At 35.5% G+C, this 21,127-nt stretch overlaps 1 protein-coding gene across 1 annotated transcript; it reads right to left on the reverse strand.

Moving 5' to 3' along the window:
• Positions 1 to 3,046: 3,046 nt before the first annotated feature.
• Positions 3,047 to 4,423, reverse strand: LOC131613668 (uncharacterized). The gene is made up of 3 exons (XM_058885317.1): positions 4,346 to 4,423; positions 3,284 to 3,673; positions 3,047 to 3,187 (listed from the first exon to the last, which is right to left on the reverse strand). Exons 1-3 carry the CDS (start codon positions 4,421 to 4,423, stop codon positions 3,047 to 3,049), a joined length of 609 nt encoding a protein of 202 aa, XP_058741300.1.
• Between the last annotated feature and the right edge of the window lie 16,704 nt (positions 4,424 to 21,127).

The following is a 21,127-nucleotide window of genomic DNA, read 5'->3' on the forward strand; positions in this document are numbered from 1 at the left end:
ACAAATTAATAACTATGCTCCTTAACTTCTTTTCTTTTATTGTCTTTTTATTCTTTTGAAGATTGTACGACATTTTTCTTGTTTCCATATTACAAGCACAACACAGCATATTTAATAGTTTTACTCCCCGGTATTAATCCAAGACAGTTCCCAGTACACAATAAAACAAGATATACAGATTTGGATACATATACAGTTCATAATTAAGTTAACTGAAAATACTGCACCTTTGTCCCAGTTAAATAAATAGAGAAATCAAGCCATCACTCACCTCTTCACTAACAAAAAGACGCTTGGCGTTGTAGTATAAGATCCGACGAGGCCCTGCAGCATAACCAAAATTTAAAAAAATAATAATCATTATTGAATAGTTATTACAGTCCCGGTGACAAAAGTAGCAGTATATTATGATAGATGCTATCACCAATTTACTGCATTCAAGGATAATATATACAATGAATAATGATCTATAAGATTTCTCTAATAATAATAATGATACAACAGTAACGAGATTCAGTAACAAAGTACAAATTATATTTAGGGTTAAATTTATTTTTAGTCCATACAAAATCATGAGCTTTCAAAGTCCCAATTTAATTCTAATTGAAAGTTTAAACCTCCATAATATTGTTGTTTCTGAGGATAGTCGCTATTTTGAAAACTTTTTACCAAAAAATGGATACTTTTAGTCCTCAAAATAGTGCCTATAAAATGCAAATAGGAATTAAAAGTGAAAATATTTTTTGAAGAACTAAATTGGAAAGCCCGTGATCTTGTAAGGACTATGTTTGGATATAATGAAATGAACGGAGCGAAATGAAAATGAGCAGAATGGAATGGAATGGAGTGGAATGAAGATTACATTCCATCGTTTGGGTATTTTAGAACGGAGCAAGGCAAATTCTCTATTCCATCCAAATTAGAGGGTAAGAAATATGATAGTAAGTGATGGAATGGAATGGAATCCATACCACTCAAATCCGCTCCGCTCCATCCGATTTAATTGATCCAGACAATGTAAAATGGAACCTTGTTCCATACCAGTCCATTCCGCTTCATCCCATCTCATTCCATTAATCGTACATTTTATAATTGTAAGTATGCAACACTAGATGAAAGTACTAAACATAAACCAAATCTTACTTTTGAGGACCAAAAGCCCTGTGGCAGCAGTAGCTCCACAAGTAATCATTGGATGTGAAGCTGCAACATGCACACCTTCTGCAATAGAACATTAAACAAGAATCATAAACACTACAAACTTAACAAATTGGCAAATGAAGAACCAACAATCTCAAGTAAAAAATTCACAAAATGCAAACCTTTGATTTTTCCAAACAAAATATCCTCATAAGCATTATACTGAGACTTGAAATCATCCAAATAATACTGCAATCAACAGAAACCAACCAGAAAAAAATCATTCAACGTAAGTGTGAAATCATTGAATAAGATCATGGTAAATCGAATTTCCAATTTACCAAAGTTTGTTGAAAATGAGCTGAAGAGGTTGAACGGATTTGAGAAAACCGAGATGTTGAAGCGTCGATTGCAGATTCGACGGTATCGTTGAAGGTCTTTTGGTAGAAAAGGGCTTGGGCAACAGCGTAGTCGATAAACGGTTTTACGTCTAGGGTTTGAGGTTGGGTGGTTGGGATTGGGGAGTGGTGAACGTGGGAAGGGGGTGTCTCCGGTTCCGGTGATTCCGCCGCCGTGGCCATTTTCTGACGCACTTTCTTTCTTGCCGATGTTAGCTTCTACTTGTTTTGTCCCCTTTTTTTTTATCTAGTTTTTTTTTTTCACTAATATTTTTAAGAGTAAATCACTATTTTGTGTTTTAAAATTGTAATGGAAATTTCTTTTTTCACCTTTGTATAAGAAACGCAAAATCTTAATCCACTCTTTAATATCTTAGTCACCCGACGAAATTTGGTTTTTTCGTAGGTGAATCTACACTCTTTAATATCCCAAATTAATTAGGAAAATGAAATATTTCGTAGCTACATCTACGAAAGGTTTTGAAAATAGACTGTTTTGTAGTTATACATACGGAATATTCTGTTATATTTTAAATCAATTATATTTCACGCCAAAACTCAATTTTTATAACAAAAATGAAACATCAAATTATAGTGAATCAAAGTAGTGTAATTGAGGTTTTTGAATTACTTTGATTTACTAAAGTTTGATGTTTCATTTTTGTTAAAAAAATTGGAGTTTAGGAGTGAAATGTAGTTGATTTGAAAATATAACGTAATATTCTGTAGTTACATATACGGAACACTTTATTTTCAAAACCTTCTGTAGATGTAGCTACGGAAGATTTTATGAACTTAATTAATTTGGGATTTTTCCAATCAATTTGGCATTTTCCCAATTAATTCAGGATTTTCCCAAGTTTCACTATGTTTTAACGCTTCCGTAGATGCACCTACGGAAAAAACCAATTTTGTTTTTTAAAAAGTGCTTCCGGAGGTACATCTACGAGAGCAGATGGGCAATTTTGACAACTCGCATGGTGGGTGAGAGATCCAAGGAGTAGGGTAAGATATTTTCCTTTGAAAATTCAAAAATACTTTCAAGAAATTTTTGGAGATATATCTATGAACGTACTATGAATCATTTTTACCAAATATTAGTTTGGAAATACATCTTCAAAATATTTGGGTTGTATTCGGATATACATATCTTAAAATATCCTTGAATGAAATATGGGCAGAAACATTGTCCAAATTTATATTTTTAATCCGAAGTCATTTTAATTTGACTAACAGTGCCATAATTAATAATTTGATTCAACCATTAAAATTTCAAAATAAAATAATGCATTAATAATTAAAAAAACATGTCATAATATTACAAACATAGTTCTCAAAGTATGAAAAATATCCAAAAATACATAAAAAGGCATAATTTACTGCATATGCCCAATCCAAACCCCAAACTCCTCTTATGTCTCTAGTAACCCAAGGCATTATGTGCCTTAGTAAGAATGGAACGTGTTAGGGCAATCGTACATTGCCACCTCTCACAAACAACCTAGTCTTTACTTTATACCATCTCTCGTAATCCGCATAATATTCTGACAGATCGGCAACACATTAACAGCATGATCATCCATGCCCTGCTCATTCTCTAGGATCTCCTCATGAGCAGGCCTAGGTTGACGTCCAGGAGCATCGGGTGTCTTGATAGGGGGTGACACAAAATAGAACCAAGTCATGTAACCCTCAGCATAATGGCACTGACTAGTGGCGAAAATACTCAGATATTTCTATGATACTAGATAACTCTCGTAACTCGCCAGTAGGTCATCAAGATGTCTACGGACGATGCTGATAAGAGCAACCATCAAGGGGGCTCTCGGAATGATCTGCCCAAATCTAAACTGACGCATGCATCGCTCCGGCATATACATGTACATCAAATTACTCTCACATGCCAGCCACCCAGAGTAATATGAAATGGGGTCGAAGTGAATAGTGTTCTGGTGAGTGGCGTATGGTGTCCAATCAATGTCATAATGCTGAGTCCTGTCAATATACTCACAGAATGGTCGTAAAGCATAATTCCTTCTACGCGGGTAATACAGGCAAACACGTGGGTAATCCTCAATATACTCTAGCACACAATCAAACCCATGTATACGGTGAAAGTGGGATAGGATCCTTCCCTAAAAATGAATAAGAAAAAATACATTAGTAACAAATGTAAAAAAAGTTGTTTTTAAATCAATAATGGTTATGGAAATTACTGTCAGTGAGGTGCAGGGCCTGTCATTTTTTTGTCATTCAAAGAGAACCTTCGTTTAGCTTGGCGTATAGGTATACCAAACGTGTAGTCCCCCAATTCCACTTGTGAATGGCCTCCAAATCGATGAAATACTTAAGTTATGCCACATCTACGTAGGTTGCACTTTTGTCCACAAACATGGATGTGCCAACCAAAAATATGAAGAAACACCTCAAAGCACACTCTCGGTAGTATGTAACTTGTAGATCATCGTCGTCCGCTTCCTCGGCCAACATCAAGTTTTATTCGTAAAGCTCCTCCAAGAATGAAAAATTAGCATGAGCACCTCTAATATTCTCACACTGCTTCAGGGATTCCATTGGGTCAGCTCCTAAATAAATCACCATCATCTCCTAAGCCTTATCGCGTTTGATCCTAGAATGATTAAGTAACTTCCCCCTAATGAGAAGGTGTAGAAGGCAGTCGACGTCATCTAGTGTAATTGTCACTTCGCTAACGAGGAAGTGAAAATATGGTGCTTCTTTTAGCAATCTCTCAGCAAAAACCTCCTGCATGCCATGGTTAATGGTTGTGTACTAGGAAGAACACAGACCGGCAAGACTGAAGTATCAGATGACACTTTGGAACCACTCATCATGAGGTTGATAAAGATAGTGAGTCTTTCTAGCATGGTTAACAGATTTCAAACAACAGTGTTCTTGTTGTAAAGAAAAATATAACAACTTCAATTGAATTGAATTTGTTTTTAAAAAAATACAACTGTTAACAAATATACCTCTTCGGCCTAGACATACGGAGCAACATGGTTTCCATAATATATCAGTAATGATGTGTAAATGGACCCTCCTAGATAAGAGTCTGCAAGTGGAGGGAGATCATCACATGCAGTAGGAGCTTCCCCTAGTGTAGGTGAGTCTGGGGTGAGGAGCCATGTGAGAGGCGACTCCTAGAACCCGACGTTTCCCTGTCGTGAGGCCTAGGGGAAGGGAACCGCCTAGCTCTAGCATACTCATGTTGAAGAGCCCTCTCGCGGCGAAGGGACACGGTTAGGGTTTCACGGTTGAGTCTCATTATGTTGTTGTTTTAGCCATTATCCTTGAAAAACGACCAAAGACATTAGTTTGAAATTATGTAAATTCTGAAGAAGAAGAAGAAGAAGAAGAAGAAGAAGAAGAAGAAGAAGAAAAACGGACAAGGACTGAATTTGGAGATGTATCTCCGAAAACTAGAAATGACTCATTTCGGAGATGCATCTCTAAAAACACTTTGTGTTTTGCTTCAATGCCATAAGCAGTTACTAATCTTGCCCTAACCACCCAAAAAGCACCCAAATCATAGTGCATGTTTGTAACATTACCTGTTTCAAAATATAATACTACCTAATGCATTAAAAGTGAACTATTTTACCTAATACATTCATCAAAAGTCAAAAAAGTTAAATGAGAAACTTAGTCAAAAAAATGTTGATGAGGATGAATACTTTTCAATGTAGTATGTGGAGTGAGTTGGGATTGGTAAGATTGAAGTAGATGTTCTTTTATTGCTTAAAAATAGACTAGAACAATGTTGTTCACGAGTTATAATGGGAGAAGAAAAAGATTCAGCAAAATGAAGAAGGATAAGAGGGAGGATATGCGCCTGTAATATATAGATTAAACATTTTTGGAGATGCATCTCTGAAAATTTCTCTTAGTTTGAAAACAAGGGTTCATTTGGAGATGCATCTGCGGACAAATCCTGAAACACATTCGAAGATGCATCTTCAAATCAAAGTTTGACAAAGAAGGGGTGCTCAACAATTAGCACTTATTTTGTGTGAAAATGGTGCGTCTAGAGATAAATCTCTGAATTTAGAAGAACATTTTTTACTTTTCGTCAGGGACTTGAGAGGACATTAAAGGGTGGGGAAAAAACTTCCCAATTATAACTAAAAATGCCTAACCTGACAATGGAATCAATAATTTATGAAATATTAAATTTCTATCTCAAATTAATTTAACATGTTAAAGTGTAAATTTAATACTACGACATCCTAAATTTTAAACAAAAATTTTATATTAATTAAATTATTATTATTATTATTATTATTATTATTATTATTATATATATATATATATATATATCTAAATAGCTCAAGTTTAATACATATACAATTTTTTTTATAAAAAAATCTATTTTGTTATTCTTTAGTGGTATAACACATACTTAAATAAAATTTAAAATTTTAACATCATCCTAAGAATTTTAAATAGATTAAAATAAATTATAAAATATAAATTTATTGGTCCAATCTCTTGAACACTATTTTTAAATATAATTGTATCTCATTTTTTTCCAATATATCTCTAATTTATAATAAGTGAGAAGTCAATAACTAAAAATAAAATGCAGATTGAAAATATAACATAAAGATAATTAGATAAAATTTACAATTTGCTACAAGGTTTAACTTCTTTTTTTTAATTATGCAACCAATTACCATTACAAATGAGAGTTTATACAATTTCAAGGATTAGACAATTTATATACTTATGCAAGATATGACCTTCAATACTAAATAAAGAGTAAGAAATCGTTGTTGTGATTGAAATGCTTAAAATGTCATTAACTATCATTGTAAGTTTATGAAATTAAATATTGTTTAACTTCCAATATTGAAATGTTTTTTTCTGATAAAAAAGTACATATGTGCATGGTATCTGTAAGTTCAGATTGCACCTAAGAGGGGGGGGTGAATTAGGTACTTAAAAACTTTTATCAGTTTTTAGTGATGTTTGCATTATTTTTCTGGTTTATGGTAAATTTATGAAAGTAGTAAGGTGCATAAAAATAAAGGACACAACGACATATCCTGATTCCCCTCACAATCTGAGAGTACTTCAGTCCCCTTACGCAGTAAGAGAATTCATTATTGTTGGTAACTTGTACAAGACAAACCAAGATCCAAGAACAATCCTCTTGGATTTTTCTCTAAGTCCACTATGAGAACAATCCTCTCAAAGTGACTTCATTGCTTCCAAAAATCTTGGATAGCAATGTTACAATAAGTATATTTGATTTTGTATAAGAGTTTGAATAGTAGAACAATGTACCAATCACTTGATTGATCTTCTCTTTCAAGTAAAACAATTCACAAGGATATATTAGTGCTCAAGATATATGAATATATGAGAATTTTTTCTGAAATATTTATGAAAAAATGCAGAAAATTTTTCAATAAAATTTGAAGTATTTGGAACACTTTGTTTGAAAATATTTGTGAGATAAAGGTTGTGATTTTTTATGAAAGAGGTGAGTTTTTGAAATCTGATGTGCATGGTATATATAGGAGACTTTATGCCTTTTAGAATGGTTGCATATTAATAGAATAATGCAATGATTCAAGTTTTGAAAGAACAATTTGTATGGTTCTGAAATAAACTGAAAAAGTGCCACTGGTTCAGGTGTAACCAGTTATCTGAAGGATGTAACCAGTTACATGGTTACGTTATGGCCCAGAAATTCAAAAATACGATCATGTAACCGGTTACCTAACAAAAGGTGTTAGCTACTGTTAGCAATGTAACCGGTTACATTATGTTGGTAACCGGTTACATCAACGCAGAGGTGGCAAAAACTGATTTTTAAGGGCCAAGTGTTTGTGGTATGCATTTGTTTAAAGTTTTGATAATGCATTTGAATGAAAGTGTATCTTTTGAGCACTAAAGAATATCAATGTAAAAGAGTTTTAGCTTGTATCCATATATGTTGAAGATCAATCACTCTAAGACTTTAATTTTCATGAAGTTGCAAACTTTGATCTTTATCCATTTGTCTTTGCTCATCCTTTTTGAAATATATGTAATATGTTGTCTTCATCAAAACTAAGTCTTTAAGTAATTTTGGAGAAGCTTGAAAATACATTCTCCCCCTTTTTGATGATGAAAACCAATGAGTATTTGAGCTTTGTTATTTTGTCTGAATATACATGCTCCCCCTATCTTGATAGTTCCCCCTATCTTGATAGCCTTTCTTTATTTATACATGGCTGTACAAATTTTGGACACAAACAACATACAACAAATACATACCTCTTCTCCCCCTTTGGAAATATCAAAAAGGATGGGGAAAAGAAGATCACAATACAGAAAATATCACATATAACAAAACACACAACCCATGATATAACAAAACATAGTCATACATAAGATATTATTTTTAGAGGATTAGAAAACATAAGAACTATAAAAGTTAAATACTACATAGGCTCAAACACATAAAAAGAAAGCATATAATAGAACATAAACAAAAACTCCTAGGCTTGGTCCTCATCCATATCCTCCCCACTTTCATCTCGGTTTTGGTTGGCAAGGTTGATGCGTTCTTCCATGCCACGCATATGGTTATAGAGAAACTCATTGGAGAAACCACCTTCCGGAACCAGATTTGGAGTTGGAGTTGGAGCCACATTTGAGGAAGGAGGAGGTTGCTTAATATGTTTGTAGAGTTCATCCTTATCTTTGAAAATATCCATTTTCCTGTTTGTAGTTTTGACACTTATTTCACAAGCTTTAGCAGTCATCTCAACAAGTGGTTCCCGATTTAAAGGAACTTCACAATAATCCAAAATGATGGAAATAACGTGACCATTAGGAATACTACCTCAAAGGTTCCGCTGATGAAGTATGTAATGCATAACTACATATGCCCAATTAACTTTGATGCGGCGTTTGATGGCAAAGATGAGCTGCATATCAACATCACTAATTTGGGAGTGGTTAGAGTGTTTAGGGAGCAAAATGTATGCAATCAAGTAATGAAGCATTCAGTCATTAACTGACAGTGTGGATGAGTAAAGATGAACTCGGTCAGAAGTAGCGTTCCGGCTTGCGAGTTCCTGCTCAGATATACGACTAATACTAAAGTAATAAGCATATTTTTATAATTCTCAAAACCTTCATCATCATAGACAACATTATGATGAATACGAGCACCTTAAGATGGTAATCCCAAGCATTTCCCAAAATCCTCTAAACTTAGCATAATATCAGTTTTCTTAACATGAGAGGTTAGAGTACAATCCCTATAAATTGATAGTTTGCCATAAAAATCCTTAGCTAGGCCAGGATACACAAAAGTAGAGGTACCAATAAAATCTGTAATTCCTTGATATCTTAGTAAGGGATGGAAATGAAAGCTATTTGAAGGAAAAGATTCAAGGTTACCATATTTGACAGAAGTGAGGGCTCTATTCCGGAAAGGAAATTGGAGTCTCCTTTGCATCATTGTGGGTTAAGGAGCTTCTCCTTCTGAGTCAGTTGCTGGGTTGGAAGTTCCTTCTCCCATTATTTCCTTTCCTTTGGATTTTCTTGTGGGTGCCATTGATGAAGCTTGAGAAATTTAGGGTTTTAGAAGAGGAAGATAGGGATTTTCGTTTTTGCTGAAAGTATGTGTATAAAAGTGCTTTTGAGAATGACTTATGGGGTTATGAGTAGATAAAAGGTAATATATAGGGATATAATTTTAGTGGGTAATAAAGAGTGATGTGGGTAAATGGTGAGATGTGAGTGGGTAGTAAAAGATAGGTTGAATATTGACAAAGTGATAGGGAATGAATGTTGATCAAGCATTAAAAGTTATTCAACTATAATTAAAAAGAATAAGAAAGAAAATACATAGATACTGCAAAAACATAAAAACACAGTGATGTAACTGGTTACCTACTTCATGTAACCGGTTACATCATGTTAAACAGGAGCAAAACAAGAAAAAAATGAAAGTTACAATAATGTAACCGACTACCTACTTCATGAAACCGGTTACGTGGTATAAAAAATGAAAAACAGAGACAAGCAATGTATTATGTTCAGTAATGTAACCGGTTACACACCTGATGTTGTAGCGGTGAAATTGGTGAGACTAGAGTCATGGGAAGACTTAGCTCATTTTAAACAGAGTCGCCACCGCGCTTTATTGTTTCCAAAAAGGAATGGGTGAAAGAGCGAATAAAACCCACAGAAGTTTTTAAAATCAAAACTAATAAACTTATCAGAGTTCTTGCTATGGAGGGTTTGTTATACAAGGGGGAGGTTTTAAGCACCCTCATATCCATGGTACTCCATGGGAACCTCTTTGTTTTTATGTTATTGTCTTTTGTTTATAAATACCCTTTTTGTGAAAAACCTATGTCAAAAACTTGTTTGAAATAGAGGGTGGGGATGCAAAGAGAAGTTTTTGAAAGTGAGCTCGATAAGATATCGCATCTTAGGCCTACATACCCCTTAAGTGCAATAGGGAAGTCAGAGCTTCTATAGTTCCTCTTTTTAAAAAAGGAAAAAGGGGGCCAAAGTGGCCAAAATCTTTTTGGGTGTGAGCTTTAAAATACTCACAAGTTTTAAAAGAGGGTTAAGCTTTAAAATACTTAACACGCTTAAAAGAAGATTAGGCTTTAAAATACCTAATAAGTTTAAAAGATTAAGCTTTAAAATACTTAACAATTTTGGAAAAGGAATTAGGCTTTAAAATACCTAATAAGTTTTAAAAGGTTAAGTTTTAAAATACTTAACAAGATTAAAACAAAAGGGACCAAGCTTTAAAATTTAAGGTCAATGGTGTTGATGTTCTGCTATGTAGAACTGTCTTATTGGCATCCATGCTTGGCTAAAACATAATAGCAGCTGAATGTAATATTGTATAAGTCTTGCAAATATGAAAAGAACAAAACAGGTACTAAAGCAAGATGTTATATGGAATGTCATGACTTCAACCATGACATCGCGCCTGTAGAACTGAGGAAGAAAGATTCAGTTTGATTTAAAACAGATACAGAATATTCTATAAGAATATTATGTAAACCTATGTGGCGCATATTTAAAGGTCAAAGAATCAAGTCAAAATATTGAAGAATCAAATCTGAAGATTGAAGATTCAACGGTTTCTAATTTAGGAGATAAATTAGGAAACTTATGATTAAAGACCTTATTTGTAGCAGAATATTTTCTGCATATTTGTAACAGCAAGAGTGATGCGATTTGTAAGCCCAAGTCCAACTGGGATCAGGTTATAAATAGAAACCTTTGTAACCTAATTTTGTGTGATGATAGCCAGAGTTAGGAAGATGTAGTCTCTAGGGTTAGCCGTGTAGGTGAACCACCCGGTGTGTGGGATGGTCACTGATTTGTGCCTCAAAGCCTGTAGGTGAGAGGTTTATTTTAATCACTTAGAAGCTGTGAAGCAATGAGTGAAGTTTTGTTCTTGGAGGAAGCTTGTAAGCAACTTCAAGTTAACGTTGTGTTTGTTTGTGTTTAAAGTGTTGGGAATTAGGCTGTCGATGCAGTGGCTGAGTTGTTGGCTGCTAGACATCATTGCTATGATTGGTAGTAGAATAGAGATATTCCATATCTAGGGAGAACCTAGGTAGAGATTGCATTGGGTAGGGTTTAAGTGCGAAGTTGTAAACGAGGGAGTTTAGCTTCAAATTAAGACTACTGATAGTGGATTTCCTTCCTGGCTTGGTTGCCCTCAGAGTAGGTTAGTTAGAACCGAACTGGGTGAACAATTCTATGTGTTGTTTATGTTTTTGCATTGTTTATTTGTTTGTTCAGTTTGGATGTCATAACTTCGTGCATGACATTAGTGTTTTGCTTAATGACTGTGCTGTCACAGAACCTCTGCAAAGCATATTTATTTGTGTTAACTGAACTAATATGATCCCGGCACTCATGGACTTCTGCATGCAAGAAGTATTCTAAATTTAGGGGATTTGTATGTACTGCCTCAGCTAAGCTGATGACAGAAAAGGTGTCGTGACATTGTGTATGACATACTGAGTCTGTCTTACCAGAATTTTCAATTGGTATCAGAGCAGGCATCCTGTCTGTTTCTGGATGAGATCCATGAGGGATACTTTCTGGCTCCTGAAGGTAGAAGATTGTTTGAACAGTGCTGTTCATATTGTATGGTCCCTAGAAGTGGAGGATGGACCTATGTGTTGTAGACTAAACCAATCTGACCAGAACAGGTGTACTCTCTTGGCAAGAGAAGATGGTATTGCTGGATCCAAGAATATCCAAAGACTTCATGCGGGAGTGACGAATTTGTATTGCTCGATTCAGCATATAGCAAAGTAAAGAAGAAGAGTGTCAAAAACCTTCATGCGGGAGTGAAGTTAATGATAAGGTAATCTTTGTGCTTATTTTTTTGGTCTGAATATTGGTTTGGTCTAGTTGTGTTGCTTAGAGAAGAAGCAAGCATATTGTTGGATTGTTCAGCTTCAATCCTTGGGTGTCATGCTTACCACTGGTTCGTGGAGTAAGCATTTTGTGTAATCTCTGTTGATATATGACTACTTTCCGCTGCATAGAATCTGATACAAAATCCTGTTTTTGAAAGAAGATGTTTAGGGTTATATGGTTTTCAACAGAGTTTGAAGCAGATTTTTCAACTTTAGTGCAAGTGTTAAAGATACTTGAGATCTCTCTCAAATCCACTCATAACGACATGGTTATTAAGGTTGAAAAGGTTCAATTGATCATTGTTCCTCATATTCGTCTGCAAAGTTGTTTGATGATCTTCAAGATTGTCAAGTGTTGTGTGTTCCAAGAAAAAGGAACTGATGGTATACTGGTATGTAGCTACTAGTTGAAGAACAGATGTTCTGGTACTAAACTAATGTAGTGTGAGTACATTCGCTTGGAACCTACTCCTGATCTGGAAGAGGAGACATCTGCCTTGTGTGTTGATTGGTCATAATACAATCAACTGAACCTTCCATCCCAATTGTCAGTTTATTTCGGGCATATATATGGGAATGTGGGAGTAAAGCTCAGTGCAAGTTAAAGGATTCATTCAGGTTTTTTAAGACCTGTATGAGAATTCAAGATGAGCTTATATCTGGTATTCTCTTCTGATCAAAGGAACCAGATACGTGGAATGTTTTCTTAACCATAGAACAGTTAGTGGTGAAAACTGAATACTGTGTCTCTTTCACAGTGAAATATGGTTTTGAATATTGTGTGATGATTTAAGGGAATCAGATTACTGTGAAGAATCTGAGTTGATTTCAAGTGTTATGTCATAATTGAATCCATTCCAGAAACCTTATTGAGGGAATCTCCTCGGTAGGTACAGATTGTGACATCCATTATCTCAAAATCAGAATGAAAGTCTGAAGAAAAGTTTATTGAGTTATGGCATATATTATCCCTTAATCATGACTGATGTGTAGCTGAGTTGATGGTGTGTGTCGTGCCTTCTCTGTCTTTCCCCAAGTATCATAAAAGAGATGATGAGTGTGAAATCCAAAAATCCTTAATAAATAATGTCTTAACAGATGTTGAAACATCATTGCCAAGAAGAATGTTATTATGTATCAAGAAGAAATCATTTAGAAGGATCTGGTGTGAGCAGTAAATTCTATATGAGTGTCTAATAGGTGCTTTGACGGGAGACTTAGTACTTATTGAATGTACAGCCTAAATACAAGACTGATATACTCTGTCGGGAGCTGAGTATGTGTATAAAGTATCCATGGTCTGGTTTGAACTATGTATCAATTGTAGTTCTGTGTTATCTTCTCTTAAGCATTAAGAAGTGCAATGGTTGGCTATAAAGTTTAGGTTCAGACCTATCTGTTAAATACAAGTTCAGGGCAATTCAGAAGTTTCTTCTATCTCAAGGTACAAGAAGTGGCAGTCTGGATCTTGTGTAGAAAGTAAACTAATGATTCTAAACTTAGAAAGTGTGGCAAGTTCTAAATGAAGAATGCTTCAAGGGTAAGGAAAATCGTTCAAATCATCCGCTTGGTGTAATTCTCAGGGGGAGAATGAAGCAAGACAAGACATCAACCAGTGTAGGTAAAGGAACACTCAGAGGAATGGATGAGATTTTAAGGCTGATAAACTAATGTCTTGTGTGATGTCACAACATCACTATATGTGAAGAATGAAGAAGCAGCATTAATGTTTGAAGTGACAGTTCTGACTTAATGTGGATTAGAATGGGCAGATTCTGATCTCGGTGATTGTAACATGTTCTGGCAATACATGTTTACTTTCATGATGAAGACTTCATTAGTGAGTATGACTATGAAGACATAAGTTTGGTGAGATAATCAACATAGCTGAAGATAAAAGAGGATTCTTCTAGTTCTATCAAGGAGGAGCTCAATTTGTCTTGGCAGACCTTGACCTGATTGAAACATGGCGGGGTAATGATCAACAGTGGAAGAAGTGGCAGTTCTTTATGTTGAGTCTGTGGCAACCTTTCTATGGAAACTTATAGTGTCAAAGGGTCATCAGTTGACTATTTCAGGTGAAGATAAGGTGGTAGACTTGAATCTGTTACAGAGAGAGAAGTGGAGTTAATGGGATGTACTAAACAGCTCAGTTGTATCCTAATGCTATACAAGACGTTATAACATCTAATTTCTGATATGAGTATCTTTTGTAAAGGAACAAATTTGCTGTAGTGAGTGTGCTTAGCAGGATTGGTGAACAGGGGGTGCTGCTCTTGAAAATATGAGGATGCGTCTTATATTTTCCATTCATCATTTCAAACTTATCCCATTGGGGAAGCTCAGACTATCTCAGATAGGGGGAGTGACTTCTTAGTTCAAGATATAATTCTAGAAAAGTATCTTGGTTTGTTATACTCTACCATCATAATGAAGATGTTCCAAGTTAGCAGAAGCTTCTTCAATACAGTTAGAGGGAGTTTCCTATGAAAAGGTTTATATAACAAAATGTATCATTACAATCAGTTATCTGGGAATGGTTGAATCCAACCATGTGGATCTGGTACCCACAATTCTTTACCTGGACCAGTGGATGCATGCTTCAACAGGCGGTGGAAGGCTCTTCGCAGTTGTAGTAAACACCCTAAAGGTTATCATAACAACAGAAGTCTATGACTAGTGAGTCAGTAGACTAAGTGGGAGGTCTATTACTTGGTTCATAGGAAGATTTGTCAAAATCTCTTAAAAGAATCTTAAGCATTGTGCTTAAGGGGTGAAAGAGGGACAATGTCTGACTAATTGGCTGATTGGCATCTATGTTTGACTAAAACATAATAGTAGTAAAACATAATATTAATGTGAATCTTGCAAGTTTATAAAGAATAAAACAGGTACAAGCAAGATGTTAGATGGAATGTCATGACATCAACTCATGACATCGCGCCTGCACAACTGGAAGGAAGATTCAGTTTGTACTTAACAGATACAGAATATTCTATGTGAATATTATGTAATCCTATATGGCGCATATTTAAAGGTCAAAAGAATAATTGAAGAATCAGATCAGAAGATTGAAGATTCAAGAAGAATCAGATCAGAAGATTGGATTCAACAGTTTCTAATTTAGGAAACTCAGGATCGAAAGACCTTATTTGTAGCAGAATATTTTCTGCATATTTGTAACAGCAAGAGTGTTGCAATTTGTAAGCCCAAGTCCAATTGGGATCAGGTTATAAATAGGAAACTTTTGTAACCTAGAAAAAAAAGAAAACCTGGTTTTAACGATGTAATCATTAGGGTTTCTATAGGTAGACCACCCAGGTTGTGGGATGGCTGCCTTGTCCTTCTCGAAACCTGTAGGTTAAAGAAGTGATTGTCCTCACTCGAAACCTGTAGGTAAGAGTTGAGTTTTGTAAGCTTGATTGAAGTTGTGAAGCAAGATCAAGTATGTGTTCATTGTTAATTGTGTAAATAGTTGTTGCAGGGTTGTAACAGTTAGGTGTCACCAGGGAGTGAGCAGAGGTTTTCTTATCTTAGATGGAGTTCTGAGATAGAGATTGCATTGGGTAGTGACTAGGTAAACCAGAGGTTGTTTATCTGTAAACCAGAGGTTGTTTATATAAAATAGTACTATTGATAGTGGAATCTTCTTCTTGGCTTGGTAGCCCTAGAGTAGGTAGTTAGACCGAACTGGGTTAACAATTAACTGTGTTATTTATCTTCTGCATTATTTGTTCAGTTATGGATGTTATGACTTTGTTTATAACATCAGGATCAAAAGTGTTAGTTGTTCCTATACAGAACCATGTAAATTTATAATCTGGTTATGTATGCTGAACATGTGTGATCCTAGGTTTCATTGACTCTTCTCTAAGAGTAATTAAATAATGGGGGATCCTTCTATTCTGCTCGTGCTACATTAATAATGTTAGACGATATGAATGGTCTAGAGGGGGGTGAATAGACCATCTTTTTCCGACTTAAGAAAATTTTAGCTTTTGAAACGTGACTTCCCTGAATCACTTAATGGTATAAGAGCGATTATGTTATCGGGGACCGGATATGTGCACTAAACCGAACAGATTAAAATGTCAAGTAATGAATTACGTTTTAACGAATATATCAATTGTATCAATTGCACACTATATGGTATATTACTCACAATGAACGTTTTCACTAAAATTTGAACAAAAATTTGATTGAGTAATTTTATCGAACACTTGGTGATCAATATTTACCTAACCTTAGTTTTTGTTCAACAATGAAAATAAACGAAAACAAATGGAAACAAGATAAAGTAAAAACGATAAGGAACACGATATTTGTTTAGGCAGTTCCTCGTCCTCGCAGGAGTACGTCTGCCCCTAATTTCAAATGAAATTAGGAAAGTTTTATTAGATTGCAAAATGTTTAACAAGGATAGAAAGTACCAATCACCAACTACACACATGCAGTAAAATTGAATACAATTCGATCCTCCCCTTGATTCAAGTTGAATCAAGTCAATGTCTATGGTCTTCACCGATCAAGACCCCGATCGTTCCTTTCTCAATCCTCCGGTTGTAGCAAGTTTGTTGAGCGGATCTTCAATCCCTCAATCCCTTAGGCACGGCTGAATTGATTACCAAAGCGAATCGATCGTCAAAAACCTTCGAACAAAATCTTTGATGAAGAAGGAAAAACCCTAAGGTTTTATACAAGAAACACCCTCAACAATCTTCACTCGAACAAGATGAATGTCTATCGTCGAATCTCGAACAAGACAAATATCTACCGTCGAACCTTATCAACACACGTTCCTTACTTCGATCGAGAAAGATGATTATGTGTGATTCTCGATCAATAAGAGAAAGGTTGAAGATGAAAAGAAGCTGAGTCAATCTTTCACGTTTCTTGTTAAATTGCTTGAGAATGATCACTTGAGTATTTATACCACATACAATGCATAGGCCAACTTGAAAACAGCAGAAAACCAGATTTATTAGCGACAGGTCGACCTACTCTCTGCATAGGTCGACCTATTGAGTGTATAGCACTTGAAAATGAGCAATGTGTGACACTTGCGTCGACCTGAAGGGTCGGCGTGCGCATTCCCGTGAGTTCCCCAAAATGCTATGCGTCGACCTAATCCATCAATGCGTCGACGCATTTTGCTATTTCATCTGAATTTCAAAAAGTGGATGCGTCGACCTGAAGAGTCAGCGTGCGCATACCCGAGATAACACAAAGTTCCATGCGTCGACCTATTCATGTAATGCGTCGACGCATTCAACCCTTACATAGAATTTTTCAGAAGCAGCTTGCATTAGGTCGACCTATTGTATTTATGAGTCGACCTATTAGTGTCTTGTAGCCAAAAATACTTGTCTTGGTTGCATTTGCTCGGTTTCTATGTTTCCACTTAAGTTGTAGTTGATTCACAATGTTTTGACATCATGAAAACTACACCTTGCCCTCACAAATAACAGATCAGATGTCTTGACATCGGGATTGACATCCGAGTGTGTCATACTAGAATTTTCAATTGATATCAGAGCAGGCATCCTGTCTGTGTCTGGATGAGATCCATAAGGGATAAATTCTGGTTGTGGTAAAAGTATAAGAGTGTTTGAACAAAGGATGTTCATATTGTATGGTCCCTTGAAGTGGAGGATGGACCTATATGATTAGACCAACCTGACCTAAGAGCTGTGATGCTGGAACGAGGAGTGCTAAGTTAAAGGACTTCATGCGGGAGTGAAGAACTTGATTTTAAAAACAAATTCAACTGGTATCTATGAATAGAGAAGAAGCTCATCAAAACCTTCATGCGGGAGTGAAGATATTGATAAGGTAACCTCTGTTGTTTGTAAGTTTGTCAAGTCAGGATTTTGGTTTGGTCTAATCAGTTGCTTGGTGCAGAAGCAAGCATTGTGCAAGATTGAGTAGCAATCAATATGTAGATGTCATGCTTACTACTGACACTTAAAGTAAGCATTGTGTGAATTCTGTTGATATATGACTATTTTCCGCTGCATAGTCTCTGAGAAACCCTAGGGTTATGAAGGTTCAACATAATGTATGGCAAGTATTGACAGCTATAATTAAAGTGTCAAAGATACTTGAGTAATCTCTCAAGTCCACTCATACTGACATGGTTTATTAGAGCTAATGAATGTCAACTCATCAATGATATCCATAATTATCTGCAAATGTGTACCTTGAAATCTTCAAGGTTGAAGTGTTCCTAAAAGGAGGGACAAATGTCCTACTAGACGTTAGGACATGAAGAACTGGTATGCAGCTACCAGTTGAAGAGCATATGTTCTGGTGCTAAACTAATGAAGTGTGAGAACATTGATTTGGAACCTACTCCTGGTCTGGAAGAGGAGACATCTGGCTAAGTTAATCAGGACACGATTAACATGTGCTCAGTTCCACTAAGAAAAAATCATGAAGGTATTCCTTTCTAATCCTTTATGTTATACTTTTGAAGAGCCTATATTTGTAAGTTTCCTCTGATCAACGAAACTAGATAAGTATTCATAACCATAGAGCAGTTGTTGGAGCTGAATACTGTGTGTCTATCACAGTGAGATATGGTTAAGAATGCATACTGCCCTAGTTGTTATCCAGAAAGGGTAGTATGATTTGATATCAAGGAAGTCAGATGGACCTGACTAATTTAGTGTCATGCTATGACTAAGTCTGTTCCAGAAACCTAGCTGAGGGAATATCCTTTATAGGTACAGACCATGGCATCCTTCATCTCAAAATCAGAATTAAAGTCTGAAGAAAAGGTTATTGAGATGCTGGCTATTTTATTCCTTGATGTGTCTGGATATTGCTGATAATCGAATTATTCAGTTACTACCCTGAGTATTGACAATTTGACATTAAAGATGTTAACCAAGAACCATGAAGGATGATGTCACATCTGATGTTACAACATCTCAAGATCTTCATTTTTTTTGCCAAGAACAGAAAAGTATAAATGTGAAGAGGTAATCAGTCTGAATGAACTAGTGTTAGTAGCAAATTCTAACTAAAAAGCTGGTAAGGACTTTGACCGGAGACTTAGTACTTATTAGGTTTAGAACCTGGATGCTTAGAAGAAGTTCTTACAACCATGAGTTCTTAATTATCTTCACACATCAAAAAGGAAGGCAAGAGTCTCTGATGTGGGATACTGATTCTGTTAAATATCTTGATGGGAGCTGGATATTTACAAAGTCTGTATAAAACAACTCAGACGTGTATATTGAAGATCAATTTATGGTTATACAATCATAGTTTCTTCTATTCCAAGTTACAGAATGTGGCAATCTGGATCTTGTGTAGCAAGCAAATTGAGATCTCTAAACTTGGAATCTGTGTCAAATTCTAAATGACGAGAACTTCAAGGACAAACATCAAAGATGTCCTAAAGTTGTATATCTCAGGGGGAGTAAAAGAGTATGAAGATCAGCAAAGACAATGTTTTTCTACTACTTTTCAATTGAAAAGTCTTTCAAAGACTAATCTTGAAGAAAGAAGAACAAAGTCACACAAAAACCTCAAAACATAACTCAAGACATGTTTATTCTCAAAGACCACCAAAGAAAATTCTTTGCACTATCATCTGACGACATGAATTGATGGTGTGTATTGAAGGATAGAAAAACACTTAGAAAGGGGAGGTTTGAATAAGTGTAGCTTTAAAACTCTTAAGATAAAAACAATTTGCACAATGATTTTTATCTTGGTTCGTTGTTAACTAAACTACTCCAGTCCACCCCCTTGGAGTGATTTACCTCACCTGAGGATTTAATCCACTAATCACACAAGATTACAATGATTTTCCACTTAGATAACCTCTAAGTCTTCTAGAGTATTGTGATCACAACCTGATCACCCTAGGAACACAATGCTTAGATACCTTCTAATACTTTCTACAGAATCCGATCACAACTTGATCTCCTCTAGTTCTTACAAATAAATGTAAACAAATTCTTACAAGAGTTACAATGCTTCTTAATAAGCTATTATCACAACTGTGATTTTTCTCTTAAGTTTAAGCTTAATCTCACTAAAATATTACAACAGTAACAAAGTGAGGTTGAAGATGAAGTTTGAGAGCTTTTTGAATTTGATAGTGTTTCTGTATATTTGCGCAAAGTGTTGTATTCAGCTTCTCACCAGAACTTATATTTATAGGCGTTTGAGAAGATGACCGTTGGGGAGCATTTAATGCGTTGCGTGATCCGTACAACATTGCATTTAATGTTTCACTCTTTTGTCAACTACCTCGACCCTTGCTTTTGCTGTGTCTACTGACGTTGCCTTTAATAGCTTCTAACGTTCCTTTTGTCAGTCAGCGTAGCCTGCCATCTTGTACTTGCTTCTGATCTGATGTTTGTGTGAACAACGTTTGAATATCATCAGAGTCAAACAGCTTGGTGCAGAGCATCTTCTTGTCTTCTGACCTTGAAGTGCTTCTAGCGTGATACCATGAGAACTTCAGTGCTTCTGCTTCTGATCTCAAGTTCTTCTGATGCTTCAATAGACCATGTTCTGATTCTGCTTGACCATCTTCTGATGTCTTGCGAGAGCATGTTCTGATGTCGCATACTTGAACCTTCTGAGTCAGTGCTTCTTGCACTAATTTTGTGCATACTCTTTGTATATTTCCTGAAATGGAAATTGCATAGAATTAGAGTACCACATTATCTCAAGCAAAATTCATATACATTGTTATCATCAAAACTAAGAATATTGATCAGAACAAATCTTGTTCTAACAATCTCCCCCTTTTTGATGATGACAAAAACATATATGAATGATATGAATTTGCAATCAGAATATCAGACGGCTAAAGACAATTACATAATTATAGCATAAGCATATAAACATAGTGTGTGAATATGTCTCCCCCTGAGATTAACAATCTCCCCCTGAGATAAATAATCTTCCCCTGAAATAATTACTGGAAGAATTTTATAAATAAAGGACTTCCCTGAGTATTTTCCATTTCAGTTGAGACGATCACATATGCTTAGATCTTCAGAACATTCAGAGCTTCTGCTTCTTGCTTCCATAGGACAGCTTCAGAGCTTTGAATTTCTTCTTGAATCATTGCATGCTAGGTTGTATCAGAACATTTGTTGAATGTACCAGAGCATCATTAAAGAATCTCTACATCCT

The sequence above is a fragment of the Vicia villosa genome, linkage group LG6 (assembly GCF_029867415.1).
Source record: "Vicia villosa cultivar HV-30 ecotype Madison, WI linkage group LG6, Vvil1.0, whole genome shotgun sequence".
NCBI lineage: Eukaryota > Viridiplantae > Streptophyta > Magnoliopsida > Fabales > Fabaceae > Vicia > Vicia villosa.

What these genes read in the sequence shown, in the direction of transcription:
- LOC131613668 (XM_058885317.1), bottom strand. Translation starts at nt 4,423, where the DNA reads ATGCTAGAAAGACTCACTATCTTTATCAACCTCATGATGAGTGGTTCC. An exon ending in CTGATACTTCAGTCTTGCCG is followed by an intron (nt 3,674 to 4,345) that starts GTCTGTGTTCTT and finishes ATTCATTTTTAG; the next exon opens with GGAAGGATCCTATCCCACTT. An exon ending in CGAGTTACGAGAGTTATCTA is followed by an intron (nt 3,188 to 3,283) that starts GTATCATAGAAA and finishes CCCCCTATCAAG; the next exon opens with ACACCCGATGCTCCTGGACG.